General features: G+C 37.2%; 1 protein-coding gene across 1 annotated transcript; it reads right to left on the bottom strand.

The window, feature by feature from the left end:
- Window positions 1-552: 552 nt before the first annotated feature.
- On the bottom strand, window positions 553-15,482 carry aldh3a2.L (aldehyde dehydrogenase 3 family member A2 L homeolog; the record flags this gene model as incomplete). The annotated part of the gene is given in 11 exon segments (NM_001095471.1): window positions 553-1,035; window positions 2,435-2,670; window positions 4,231-4,330; window positions 5,506-5,672; window positions 6,127-6,268; window positions 6,456-6,573; window positions 8,468-8,676; window positions 9,634-9,719; window positions 10,915-11,146; window positions 12,120-12,289; window positions 15,408-15,482. Coding segments are annotated over 10 exon segments (1,452 nt in total). The 3' UTR covers window positions 553-1,026.
- Between the last annotated feature and the right edge of the window lie 298 nt (window positions 15,483-15,780).

The raw sequence follows: 15,780 nt of genomic DNA, 5'->3' as shown, positions 1-15,780 counted from the left end.
TATTTGTTGGAAATTATGGTGATAGTAGGAACATTTTTTGGCATTGTATCTGGGTGCAAATATGCTCCCATATTTTTTCATACACTTGTATAATATTCTAATCGAGGCTATTGCTCTGAACTAACTCTTAGCTATAGGTTGCATAGCTAAAGAGGGTATAACTAGTTTCCATTTGTAATACTTTATGTGTCAGCTGCATACCTTAATATGTAAAGTTATGTTTAAAATAGATGAAATCTACAGTAGAACCCCAGCTTTACATTTCCCAGGGGACAGGAAAACTTAAAATCCAGGGGTGAAAAATGTTGCTTGGCTGAATGGGGCCAAGAAAAAACAATGTAAATACTGGGGACTGTACATGTATTCCATATAAGCATGTAAAGTCTTTGCAGTTGGGAAATTATTTGAAAACCACTGACTTAGACCAAAATAGGTTTTGTATTAAATAAGTTACACAGGGAGGATTCTAAATTTTGGTAAATCCTAGATGATGGTACTTCACTACATTTATCCCAGCTCTTTAACAGTAAGAAAGAGGAATGCCTTTACAAATCAGAGAAATCAATTTTAATGCAGTTTACATAACATAATCAGTGGTTCCTTCTGTGGAATTAGTGTATCAACAATTTACATACATGAACATCATATTGTTGCATAGTTTAACTTTATACATAAGCTGGTAAAACCTTACATCACTACTTACATCATTCGGCTCATGATGTATCTGCATTTTAAGCTGTGAAAATTTCTAAACAGAAAAAGGATTTCTATTTGCTGTTGTCAAAAGCGTAAAAATGAATGATCATAAAAAGAATGGGTACAGTTTAAAGGTTTGTGTAATATAAGACTTTGTAGTCACACTTTAGTATAAAATATGGGAGAAATTATCATTTCCAACTTATTTATGGTCAGAAAAAGTAGAATTCCTATTATGGACAATTCAGCTAATTATACAGTGGTTTAATATTGTTTATAAGATGAAATCAACAGCTGAAGTTTCCTGCATTGCTTTTCCAGTTTCCAGGTTTATAATAGCTGCAAAACAAAAAAAAAAAATACCTGAAATTATACTTGAAAACAGCCGTCATATTTGTTTCTATATAGCGTAAGAAAGCACTGTGACTGCCCAACTCAAAGCCGACTCCATTGGTAGCCAGCAACTGCAGTGCTAGGCTCAAAAGGGAACAAAATTCATTCACTGTAAGACAGTGAAACAACCTGATCTTTATTCTAACCATATATATCTATACCATGTGAAACTCCCACATTATTTTACTAAATCTTATGCCTAAACACAGATGCACACACCTGTACATGCAATCAAACTTGCAGACATTCTCACTAATTCTAGCATTCACAATTCCAATATTAAACTGACCCAGGCTCACTCTCAAATAATGAATACATATACAGTATATATACAGTATATTTCTCTTGGACATGAACACACACACTCTCAGTCATATGTCCATGCTCTCAGTCTTGCTTATACCACATCCTCTGAAATTCCAGCATAAGTTGCATCTCTCTGCCTGTTCCCAACCTTAACCCTGAGAAAACCCAAAATGAGTCAGCATTAAGGCCAGACCACAATTGTACACAAATATATGCAGACTACAGTTGTAATATGTACTGTTTTAAATATAAAAGCATTTTCCCTGGCTATCAAAGCTATATGTAGGTAGTTTGGATTTACATCAGGTTGTCCTCACAGAACAACAACAAAGAAACTATGTGTATATGTATTTAGCTGAGACAGATTGAGAAGGTTAGTAGTAGCCAGATAATGTAGCAATTAAAACTACAGCATATTATGTAAAAAGTAGAATGGTGTTCGGCCTATAACTAATTTAAGGTTACTGTACACAAGCTGAGAAAAGCTGCTGATAGGTGAGGTTGGCAGCTGATTTGCTGTGTGTGGGCTTCTCCGCCAGGCCTCCCTGGACAGGGTGATTAGACAGGTTTAAAAATCCTATCGGGTGAAGGAACGCATCTGCTTGCTGAGCAAGAGCCATCTTACTAGAAGCCAAAATCAATGTATTTGGATTTCCAATGTACTCTACGAAGTTATCCAATTTGCTAAAAAAATGTAGTTGTACATTGTGGTTGTTATCTCAAAAATGTCACACTAAGGGGCCTAGTAATGTTTCACTCCACTTTTTACGCAGCATGATAAATAGACTCTTATATGTCACTTTCTGACAGCTAATTACTCAAACACAGGAATAGAATTAACTGCCAGGATTTTTGACAACTGGTTGGACAAATAGGACAAAATCAGCCAAAGGAACCCCAAAAATAGAGATGTCTGGCTACAAGGCAAGGCAACAAAATTGGCTGACCAGATGACCCATATAACAGAGTTTTACATTTTTATAGCTGTGAGCACAAACAGGCATTCATACCAATAACCACTTACTGAAATTTTCCTTACCTTCAGAATTACAGCTGCCACAATTGCAAACATGGGTACAAGCAGCAAACCAAGCTTCTTCTTGCTCAGTTTAGTTGTTAAAATAAATTTGGCCCACTCCACCTTTTTCATACTGTATGGGGGATACCTGATCTTGTTTACACCTTCCATACCAAGAGACTTAATAAGGCATGCGCGCTTGTGTGAGAAAGTATCAAAGGTGTGCTTCCCGTGATAGGCTCCCATTCCACTGTGACCTGGAAGCAAACAAAATAAATCACTGGTGTACATTTCATTAAAGGGGTTGTTCACCTTTGATAACATATGCATACAGCCGGCTCTAATCCCTGAACTGTGAATTACTAATCAAATAAGTATTAGCGTGGAAACAGTCCACACAAGCAGATTCGGGGAGATTAGTCGCCCCAGCGACAAATCGACTCTTCTTCGGGCAACAATCTCCCTGAACTGCCTTCCCCCTGCCCTCCGCCGGCTAAAATGAAAATCGCCTGCGGCAATGCACACGCGGAGCTTTGTTTTCCAAAGTCGCCCTAAGTTTCCTCGTGAGGCAACTTCGGCAACTTCCCCGAATGTGCTCGTGTAGACCCTAAAGCTGCAAATTAAAATTAAACTGCAGCTCACCCGATGGAGAAAATGACCTGGGTGTAGAAACCCCAGGTCAGTCACCTTCGGACTCAATCTGTACACTGTACAAAGTGTAGATAAAACCAGCTCTTTTCGCACTCACCAAAGATGGCAATTGGCTCAGGTGACGTGCCCCAAACCAGAAAAAACGAGCATGCACTCCTGGAGCCAGCCGATGAGGTTAAAATCTAGGTTTATAACTTTTAATACTATGGAATAAACTTTACTTAACCTCATCGGCTAGCTCCAGGAGTGCATGCTTGTTTTTTCTGGTTTTTCACCTTTGAGTTAACTTTTAGTATGATGTAGAAAGTGATATTCTTAGACAATTTGCAATTGGTTTTTAGTTTTTATTATTTGTGTTTTTTTGAGTTATTTAGCTCTTTATTCAACAGCTCTCCGGTTTACAATTTCAACCATCCTGTTGCTAGGGTCAAAACTACCCTAGCAACCATGACAAGGATCTGAATAAGAAACTGGACTATGAATATAAGAGAACCTGAATAGAAAGATGAATATTTAAAATAGCAATAATATTACATTTGTTTTTAATAATGTGTTTTAAACATTTTCTCGCCCCAGAACTAGCATTTACCAGACAGCTAACTGTTATTAATGCTGGGAGGGCCAGAGTGTAACATATTCATACCCTGGAATATTTTGCTATTGACACTGAATACAGAAAAAGGTTCTTGTGTGTCATGCTTGATAATGGTCAAACTGCAAGCTGTGGTGATAGACCAATCCTGGCAGTAAAGACCCAACAGTCAAGTTAGGCAAGAGTATTAACATAAGAAATAGCTGATATGTTTGTGTTATGATATGTGTGCCTTAATACCAAGACAACATAAGGGTAAAACATAATCAAGATGGAAAGATTAGGCAAGGAAAAATACAAAGAGAGGACACAAAGAATAATTATATAAAAAAAACGATCATTATAGAAAAACACTAAACAAAATGAGCAAATGTAAAACTACAGACTGGCAAGTGAGCTGCCAGTACAATCGAATTCAAATATTGTGTCACTAGTGTTTATATATTCTAGCAATCCCTTCTATCCAAACATTGCTACACCCAATGCCTCTGCCTTCAAATATCTGATGTGGATGTTTAACTCAACAGATAGCAGCAGCATTAAAGATCACCCAAGATTCTGATAAATGACATACCAACTCCTCCAAATGGTAATTCTGTAACTGTGAAATGCATGATGACATCATTTGCAGTGACACCACCACTGGAAGTCTCAGCAATCATTCTTTTAATCACCTGAAACATAAAAATACTATACGTCAGAAAGTCTTACATTTGGTCTTCCAAAACTATACTGGCATTTTACAGAGTGATTATGGATGTGATCATTTTCTAGCTGGACCATTGCTGTTAGTTAGGTACCTCCGAGGTCTATTTTTATTCAAAAGCTACTTTGAAGTGGTGTTATATTGGCTCTATGTTTCTGATGATACAAAATGGTGCAAAACAATAGTTCAATTATTTGAAAAACCTTGGGTACTAAAATTACTATGGGTCGAAATTTACTATGGGTCGAATATCGAGGGTTAATTAACCCTCGATATTCGACCATCAAAGTTAAATCCTTCAACTTCGAATATCGAAGTTGAAGGATTTACCGAATTCCTTCGATCGAACGAAAAATCACTAGATCGAACTATTAAATAATTTGAATCGAACGAACGAAAGAAATTCAAAGTATTTTAATCCACCGATCAAACGATTTTCCTTCGATCACAAATTGCTAGGAAAGCCTATGGGGACCTTCCCCATAGGCTAACATTGGTGCTCGGTAGATTTTAGGTGGCGAAGTAGGTGGTCAAAGTTTTTTTAAAGAGACAGTACTTCGACTATCGAATGGTCGAATAGTCGAACGATTTTTAGTTTGAATCGTTCGATTCAAAGTCGTAGTCGAAGGTTGAAGTAGCCAATTCGATGGTCGAAGTAGCCAAATAAATACTTCGAAATTCGAAGTATTTTTCATTCTAATCCTTCACTCGAGCTAAGTAAATGTGCCCCTTAATGTTGATAAATGCAAGACAATGGATTTCAGGGCATATACCCCTAACTCTGATCATTTGGTCCTCTACTGAATGCACCTCATCCTGGGGAAGGCTAGACCCTATATGGATTAATGTGCTAGAGGTGACATCTCAGGTGCCCTAGACACAATATCAATTACATTAAATTAAACATCTGCCATAAAGTGTATTCACAGGAAATATGCGCAAAACCAAAACTCCAGAAGTCTGCTTGGAAATGTTCAAATTCCAAAGATGGAGAAGATCATTTCCTTTAGACTAGGACATTGCCGCCTATTCAGGGGTTTAACAAAACATGTTTGCTTCTCAATTTATATAAAAGGCGTGTTTACATGAAAACTCATTTGTAGCCATTGGTAAATCTGGAATGTTGCCAGTAATTTGACTTACTTGTTTATCTTTAGAGAAAACATAGAGGGCAAGAGGTTTTTCTCTATGGTTTATGAACTCAATGGCTTCATCTAAATTTCTCACTGATACAATAGGAAGCAGGGGCCCAAAAATCTCTTCTTGCATAACCTTGGATTCTGAATTCACATCCACCATGACAGTTGGTTCTGCAATACAGGAAATGGTAGCTGCTTAAACAAATGTAAGAGTAATTTAATAACAGAATGCACAATTATAATCACTTAATTATAATCACTTGTATGTCCGGAAGCTGTCACTCAAAATGGCACCTGTGGTTGATTTGTTAGGAGCAAGTCTGCTGTGCTTATTGATGCTGGCTGCTGAGGAAACCCAGGAGTAGCGACAATCTTAAGGTGACAGTAGCTCCAGGGATCCTTCCCTTGCATTAATACCCGCACTTGCCCACTATTATGAATAGGAGGCATGACTGCAACTATATAGATCTGCAAGAAGCAGCCTTCAATGCATGAACCTGAGACTCCCCAGACCACATCAAGAATAGTGGGGGCTTACAAACTTTTTATTGAGCAAATATGAAGTGTGCCTGGCTCCTAAACACATTAAATAGGTTTTGTAAATTCAAAATAGCAGATATAGTACCTATATAACAAGTTTCTTCATCATAACTCCCTCCATGAACTATTTTCTGTCCGTCCATCAGTTCACGAATGCGCTTAAAATGTCGCTTGTTTATAATCCTTTCATAATCTGGAGACTTCTTAACATCTTCACCATAAAATTCCTGAAAGTGAAAACCCAATGAAAAATTCTGATATCATAGACAAATTAAAATAAAAACGTTGCAATATAATGTTGCTAATAATGGAGTGATTATAGCTTGCATAAGAGCTACAATAGTAACACAGGTAACACAATTTACAGATTACAATGTATCAAAGTCAGAAGATACTTTTGTATCTATCACATACCTTAAGTGTTTCCTTAATCTTTTCCACTACTTTATCCTGGATCGACTTGTCACACAGAATGTAATCAGGAGCTATGCAAGTCTGGCCACAGTTGACAAACTTTCCCCATGTTATCCGTCTTAAAGAGAAAATTAGAAATACCTGTCATTAAAAAAGCCAATGCTGCTTTAAGTAATGACAAATTATTGGCAACATATCTGGAGATTTCAGAGTTCAGCACTATGAAAAACCATGGTATAAGCTCTAGTTATACAACCTGACTCAAAAAGACACTAAGGGGCAGATTTACTAAGGTTCAAGTGAATTTTCGAAGTACAAAAAGTTCGAATCTCAAAGTAATTTTTTGGATACTTCGACCATCGAATAGGATACTACGACTTTGAATTTAATTCGACTTCGATTTAAAATAAAAAGTGTTTGAATATTCGACCAATCGATAATCAAAAGTACTGTCTCTTTATAAAAAACGTCAACTTCAATTCTTCGCCAAATTAAACCTGCCGAATTGCTATGTTAGCCTATGGGGACCTTCTACAAACTTTTTCTAAGTCTTTACACATTGAATAAAAATCCTTTGATTGTACGCTAAAATCGTTCGAATATTCGAATTCAACGTTTTTCAATTCGATGGTCGAATTTCGAAGTTTTTTTTGTACTTGGAAATTGACCCTTGATAAATCTGCCCCTAAGACAACTGGCTATTATTTGGAATTTTGGGGTTGCAAGCCCCCAGGCTTCCCAGGCACACTGGACTGGCTGCCTCGTACATAAAATACACTTATCAACAATATTATTTGCCCAGACAGTGTTTTTTTTTTGTTTTTTTTTAAAGATATTTAACTTGTATGTACACTAGACATGGACATAAAAACAATAAATCATAATGACAAACAATAAAAGACGTAAAGACATTGCAGTCCATTAAATCCCTTTCAGGAGATTATTATGCATATATTACCACCAACCATGCTACATTGCATGTCTGTTAAAGCTTCACCTTTATTGAATATCAGACAAAATCTTTTAACAAGCATGGCTACAGACGCACTTCCTCAAACCTTTCTATCTTGTTGCTCCTTACCTATGGAAATCTATCCGTAAATTCCTTCGTAAGGAACACTCTCTAAATCTCTTTAAGAAAAAAACTCAGATTCTACCTTCTGGATCACTAGAACATTATATAGTCTAGTCTACTGCTGGCCATTGCCCAAACCTTTTGAACTTTGTCCTCTAATTTGTGGCAGTATGTTATTCACCCACTTAGACTGTAAGCTCTGCGGCAGGGTCCCCAACCACCAGGCCACGGACCGGTGCCGGGCTGTACCGAACCAGGCCAGCTCTGGTCCCGGCTGCAGTCTATAATAGCTCCAAAAACAATGAAAAAGGCCCCAGTTACCTGCAGTCCCAGCTCCCTAACGTTCCATGGCCATGACAACAGTTGTGTGAAGCTCAGGAAGTTTTCTACTGTTGCAGCAAGGACCAAAGTACTGTTTGGACAGATTTTTTTTTGACAAGCCTGAAATGCACTTACGCATCTCCCCCACAGAAAAATTGTCTTGCTGGGAACTTGTCTGTGGTAGGAAAAAAGGCAGGGACCTCCTTCCAACTGTGTCTCTACCCACGACACTTAATTTTTTTGTATTTATACTTTTTGTATTTATTACAATACTTGTCCTCCCTGTGTACTTTGTACATTGTAAGATTGTACAGTGCAGCGTACCCTTGTAGAACTTTATAAGTAAAGTTATACCTACATACATACGAGAGGAGGATAAATATTATGTTCTAACAAATTCTGCATTTTAACTCTACAAGGGAAAACTTTGTCATGAGGACAAAGGCTAAAAACAGGAATTACTATTAGTGCCCTGTAATGCTACAATAGTTACTGTCACTAAACTTAATATGTCAGGACACAACATTTTTCTCTTTTTACTGCAGTTTAAGTAGATCAAAGGACAACATGTTTATTGACTTTTATCTAGTTTTCAAAGTCAGTCAGTACATCTCACCTACTAGCTATGTCAATATCACAGTTCTTATCTATATAACATGGACTCTTCCCTCCTAGTTCAAGGGTGACTGGGGTAAGGAACTTGGCAGCTGCTGACATTATTATTTTGCCAACACTGGTATTGCCCGTATAGAAGATGTGGTCAAATCTTTGTGCAAGCAGCTCAGTAGTTTCAGAAACCCCACCATTTACTACAGGGTACAGCTCCTGCAAGGGAAAAGTGACAACAATGTTAAACAGCAACAGTAATTACATCTGTTTTAAAAGAATTACAGCATCAACATAAAATAAGAAGTGAATTATTAATTCTACTAATCCAATTGATTGATTTGTCTAGCAGGTTATTAGTGCTCATCTACACAAAAATCAGAATTCTACACTCATCACTGAATAAGGCAAGAAATGTATGTGATATTCCTACAATGTTCAACTTTATACTATTCTCTATTGTACTGTTCCTTACTGTCAAAAATGATTCTATTTTTCTATAGTATTTTAAAGATTCATTCAACTGAAAAACAGAATACATCAATTTTGCAAAGCACAATTTTTATTTAAGCCATAGAGACATAAAAAGTGAAAATACATACATTTGTATTTTCACTTTTTATGTCTCTATGGCTTAAATTGTAAATAAAACCAACTGAGTGGGTGATAGTAGAAGTCAATGCCAACTGAAATGGTTTTTTTGTGTGTTTTAAAAGAGAGAATATTCTATACTGGATCTTACTTTCTTCAACACATTGTCTATCACAATGTATAGTTTAAAATGAGTTGAAAGAAAGGTTCCAGCATGAAATTAATTTTAAAGACTCCTCAACCCCAATACCCCATAAGCTGCAGAAAGATGCTCTAGTCCAGTCCACACTTTGAGGACCAGTTTGGGATTGGTAAGTTCATTACTGTACTGCACAATAACTCTAAGAACTGTGAGTAAGTGTGTGAATAACATGATGATAGCATTCTTGTAAGCATTTAAAACATATGCTATTCCAAGGTGCAAAAACTGCAAACTGCATATCTCTGAGGCAAGAATCCTGCAGGTTCTCAGATTCTAATTGGTGACAACTTTTGAATCTTATTTAGGTACAAAAAATTATTAGTTTAAATTTTTGTTATAGTCTTCCTTAGAAATGAAACTGCCACATGATAAAATGATCTGACCTTATCCAAATAGCGAGGGATGAGTTTCTCCAAAAGCGTGGCAGTGTTCTCACTGACTTCTGATGGCTTTATTACAGCAGCATTGCCTTTTGGGCACAATTAAAAAAACACAACATTATGATCTAAAAAATTGCATAACCACTAAAGATAAAGAAATGACATAAACTGCAGGAGGAGGACTCTAAAGAGCATTGCATTAATGTCTGAGTTTAGATTCCCTTCAAGAAAAGGCATGCTTTGTAAAATATTCGCCATGCTCTATTCACTAATCTTTGGAACACCTAAGTTCACCTTTAAATTTACTTTTAGTATTATATATTTTAAAACAGTCTGCAACTGATCTTTATCTATTATTCTTTTAAGCATTTTTCTTTTGTGTGTGTTTTTATTTTCTAAATCTACAGCTTTTAGTTTAGCAGCAATCTGGTTGCTATAATCAAAATCCGCAAATCAACCAGGCAGCGGTTTGAATGAGGATTGGAATATAAAAAGGAGAGGCCAGAACAAAAATATAACTAACTGCATTGTTGCCTCACAGAGCAATAGTTTTTTTTTTGGTACTAGGGTTAAAAAAAAAAAAAAACAGAGTGAGACACATGCCACTTGAACTTTCACAATTTCCACCCATCGCTCACACCAATGCCAAAATCTATATTAAGCAATGGTCAATGGCAGCACAGTTTTGTAACAAAGACAATAAAATAAATTGTGGATGATGCCTGCAATGTTTTAGTTGCATTCACAGAATGTCTGGGTTAGGACAACATGCACACTGCTGTTTTGACAGCCAATTTGATGACATCACTGTAGGTAATGAACTGGGAGCACATCCAATATACTGGCAAAGCTAGTGAGTGTAACACCCAAGAATGTAGGAGAAAGTTCAACTCAGACCAAGAGCAGGGAAAGCTCAGAATACAATAAAATATTAAGACACAGAGTTCAGTTTTGTATTATTGATATTCTAAGCAAAAATGTATAGTTTTTTTAATACAGGTACCTGTAAACATTTTTTTATTTACTGTATAAGCTCTCTTTTCATTGCCATTGGTTATCTTTAGTATAAAAAGCCTTGCACTGGGCAGTCTAGACATAGTCATATTATAAAACTGTGTCACTAAGTACTTGACAATGAAAAGATACACATTAGAATTATTAAAATGTACAACTATAGTTGATACGATTCAGATAAAGTGGAATTTCAAGAGTTGCAAGAGTCTTTTTTAATAAAGCACATGTATAAATAAATCATTTATAAGCCATATCATGAAACAATTTTACCTGCTGCTATGGCCCCCACTACAGGTTGCAAAAGAACCACCACAGGATAGTTCCAAGCTCCAATGACCAGGGCAACGCCAAGAGGTTCATAATTAATATACACGTCATCACCCATAGTCATTATGTTCTTTTTAACATGCTTAGGCTCTGTCCACTTCGGGAGATTTTCAATGGCCAAATCGATTTCACCAAGCATTCCCATAATCTCATAGCTGTAAGCAGTGCATTTATTCTACAGAAAAACATCACATAAACAAAGAGATTAATATTATGACACTATGACAAGGTCAAAGAAAGCTAGCTCTACTACAGTCCATGGACCACTGACTTCATTATAATAGTGACAAAAGGTATCAAAGTTTTTGGTTAATGGTAATTAAAAATATGTTTACAAATGATTCAGTGATACTGTCTATGAAAAGCAGTTCACATTGAGTATTGTACCAACTCATACAGTACTTCCGCAAATGAAAACTGCTGATATTGTGCTGTATCACTTCTAGCCGAGAAGCTCTTATAAATAATAACTTCTAATCTTTGTTTCTAACTATTGATTTGTTTTTTGTTTGTTGCATTCTACAGTTCCGCAAAAATGACTGTGACTTGTATGACTAATTGGAGTCCTATGGGCTAAATATGGTCTTTTTTTTTGCATCCAGTCGGCATTATAGTTCGCTTTAAGCCTTTGTACAATATCATGGTTTTAATATAAAATATATATAATAGCTGTATATAAAAATTTAGTGAAAGATAGTTAAACATATTTTGTAAAACTGGATCTATAATTTAAGACAAAACTATAAGGAATTGCTTACTTCAAATGTCACAAAAATATAACCAGCAGCTCACCTATTGATAAAGTGATAGATATAAGCTGCTGTGCAATATCTAGAGTGCTCAAGATTCCCTACAGCATGAATAAAAGTGGCCATACGGGTAAAGATCTTTTGCCGATATGCCCATCTTGAGGTAGATGATATCTGGATCACAATGCAGGACAAGCAGACGGTCGGAGCGAGAACCGCATCAATGAGCTGATGATGGGATTTTTAAACCTGCCCAATCAAGATCTGCCGATTTTCAGACGGATATTGGTCAGGAAAGCCAATATAAGCCCATGTATAGTGCAAGGCGAATTTAGGGGGAATTATATGATATCAGCATGGTAAATTCAGTGAACACAATTATATGATGAAAAAAATAACCTTGTGCAAGTCTGCTATCAGTGCTTCAACAAAACCAGCTTCATTTTCAGTGAGCATTCTTCGCATGGCTTGCAGTTGCTGGATTCTGAAGTCTATAGAACGTGTCCTCCCTGTGAGAAAGGCCTTCCTTGCTTTGTCCACTATTTGCTTCATGTTGTCGATTGGTGAGGCTAATAAAAGAACAAACAATCCAGAGGGTTCCCCATTAGAAAATGATGCACGGTATATGTAAATTACATATACACTCACACACACATTTTACAAAACTGGACACAATTACAGATTTATTAAACATATTTTGAAAACAGAGCATACCACTACCATCTAACATAGCTGCCCTTACAATTCCATGTTTATGTGGCCTGAGATGCAAACACACTCTCATCTGCACACTGTAGGTCACAAGTCAGACATCCATCTGTAACCTCCCTTAGATCCCTTTTCATAAAAGAGGTTATTGTCTTGGGTCTGAGCCTTTATCCTGTGGCACCTTTCCTTCAATGATATCAGTGGTGGAAAGCCTCACAGATAATATGCCCTGTTCCTGGATCTCCCTCAGATTTTTTTTTTATTTCTTTCTACTTGGTATTTGTTTTAACCCCTTTTAGGCAAGCTTTTTACATGTGTGGTTTATTTAACACCATCTAATTACATGTTCACCCTAAATACAGAAATGAATGTGCTCACCACCCAAAGCTTAAATATAACATTTCGGAGAAGATCACTACCAAGAAGTATATACGGTTGCATTATAATAATCGAGTATCAATTTCACTGGCTAACTGGTCCCTGGCCTCTACAATGAAATTGATTCAAATATCACATATTGATTAATAGTCAGAAAGGTTAAAACTAAGTAAGTTCCACCTAAATATATCAGTAAACCCTCAAAGTAGTGCTACTCACATGGATTGGCTAGAAACAATAACCAGAAAGGAGCAAATTTTTTTTAAGTTATGGACAACATACATGGAATCTTTTCCACAACAAATTACCTTGCAGTACACACATTTAGATGTACAACATGGTATGATACAGCATTATTTACAGAACAGCCGTTGGTCATGGAGTCGTCCCAATACCACAGAGACCAGCTACAAGAACAGCGAGAACCGAGCCATGAACCCCCCAGGGGCCACCTAACTAACAGGTCACTAGCCTCCTAGCTACAGACTCCTCAATCGGATCTTATTAGTCATTTGACATTTGAGCTGATAGTTTATATATACTGTAGTTAATATTGTTATAATACACAAAAGCCATGAATATCCTGTAAATTATATCCTTATAAACGGTGAGTTCTGATGTCATCAGTTATAAACGGTGAGTTCTGATGTCATTTCTGTCACATGACTCATTGAAATTTGTGTATTATAATAAATAAAGTACCCCCAGTTGTAAAATATGAGGATATTAGAAGTTACCTCGGAGTTCCATGACCTGTATAAAAACACTCGGCCTTCGGCCTCGTGTTTTTATATGGTCATGAAACTCCTCGGTAACTTATAATATCCCTATATTTTACAAAAGGGGGTACTTTATTCACTATATTATGACATAAGAAACTAGATACATAATGCAAACATAACACTACAGGATTTTTACTATGTCTAGTCATGATTGCACAAATATTTTGTACAAATCTTTAAATAAAAACAAGTTTAAAAAAGTAGTGCTGCTCTGAGTACCCTGTCAAAAGAAACACTGCATTTCTTTCCTTCTATTGTGTACACATGGGCTTCTGTATCAGACTTCCTGCCTTCAGCTTAAACCTCATTGCCCTGGGCAAGAGCATGCTCAGTTTGTTCCTCCCCCCCTCCCTTCTCTACTGTAATCTGAGCCCAGAGCTATAAGTGAGCAGGGAGAGACTCAGGCAGGAAGTGATGTCACACCAAGCTAATACTGCAGCTGCTACCCTAAACAAACAGAAAGATTCTACAGCTTTTTTCTCAGGTATGGTAAAACATTCAACAGAATAAATATAGCATTCTAGCTTGCACTATTGCAGCTAATCTATTGGCAATAAAATGCCTCCGTAGCTTTCCTTCTTCTTTAATGGGGTGGTTCACTTTTAAGTTAACTTTTAATAAGTTAAAGAATGGTTTATTCTAAGTAATTTTTATTTTTGGCTTAAATTTTTTCTTTTTTATATAGACTCTCTCCAGCTTTCAAGTGGGGGTCGCTGACCCCTTCTAACAAATTCTCTGTAAGGCTAAAAATGTATTGGTATTGCTACTTTCAATTACTCGTCTTTCTATGCAGGCCCCCTCCTATTCATATTCCAGTCTCTTATTCAAATCAATGTATGGTTGCTAGGTAGTTTGAACCCTAGCAACCAGATTGCTGAATTTGCAAACTGGAGAGCTGCTGAATTAAAAGCCAAATAACTCAAAATAGCTGCAACAGCTGCAAATTGTCTCAGAATATTGATCTCTACATCATACTGAAAGTTCATTTAAAATGAACAACCCATTACACTGTCAGCAAGACATGATCTGTGGACAAAACCAACAGGGGCAAAACATGTGTCAGGCACTGGGCTAAAAGAACAGAATACAGAGAACTGACGTTAGCCATGTTTCAGTGGGGCAGTGGAGCTTACAATTTAAGGTCCTTATCACATTCACACACAGTATTATACCAACAACCTGTTAGCACGTGATCTGACTCATGAAACCACCGCTTGGTGGTGAAACTGAAGATCTATACATTGCACAACATAATAAAACGAACACACGAGAACTCAGTATTAAATAAATAAAAGTGGGAATACATTCAGTTAAGAGTTTACAGAAGTCTAACCAAGCAGACGGCAAGTTTGCAGGAAGGATGTCTCCCACGGAATATATACCCACACATAACGCTAACGCTATTTGATTTCAGCATAAACCCAGGCAATCTGTTATTCGTCTATCTATCATCTATCTATCTATCTATCTATCTATATGTATATATGTATAGGTCCGCCTGCATCCATCTGTACTGTTACCTGCTGTGTAAGTGAAATAGTCCAGATGCCAATGACCCCGCAGCTCAGCGCTAGAAGCAAATAGTGACAGCGGGCAGTACCAAGCACAAAGCTCCCCAGCTGCTTTCCACCCCGTAGAACACGTAATGTGGAATTTATAGGGTGGCTACCTGTCCGGTTTTGAACTGGACAGTCAGGTTTTCCAGGGAACTGTCCAGTTCAAAACCACCTTTCCTGTTTTCTGACTTCTGAAAACCGGACAAATATATGCAGCTAAAGCTAAAGTTCTCCCCTTTGTTGCGAGTGTCAGTGTTCCCAACCTGTCCTGTAAGTCTGCAAGGTATCCGATAGCTACAGGCGCAGCACAAGCCTCTTCTCCTCTCTGTCCAGATTCCGGAACCACCCTTGGCCCCCTCCTGATGTCGTAACACAGAGCACTACTTAGTTATGCCTGCCCACATTACGTAGCCCTCCCAAAGTACCCGCCCCTGCTGTCACTCAATAGGCTAATTTCAATGCAGGGAGAAAGAGGGAGATACTGAACAGGTCCATCAAGTCTGCCCTGACATTCTTCTGTAGTCTCCTCAGTGTCAGAAAAAGCCTGCCTGCTGCTTGCAGTGATCCAGAAGCAGTGGAGTGAACTGTGACAAAATAGGAACCTATTCCTATTGCTATTAAAAAGTTAGTACTCAG

Source organism: Xenopus laevis, chromosome 2L, assembly GCF_017654675.1.
Source record: "Xenopus laevis strain J_2021 chromosome 2L, Xenopus_laevis_v10.1, whole genome shotgun sequence".
Taxonomy (NCBI): Eukaryota; Metazoa; Chordata; class Amphibia; order Anura; family Pipidae; genus Xenopus; species Xenopus laevis.
The sequence above is the reverse complement of the archived record's forward strand: the minus strand, read 5'-3'. Positions and strand labels throughout refer to the sequence as shown.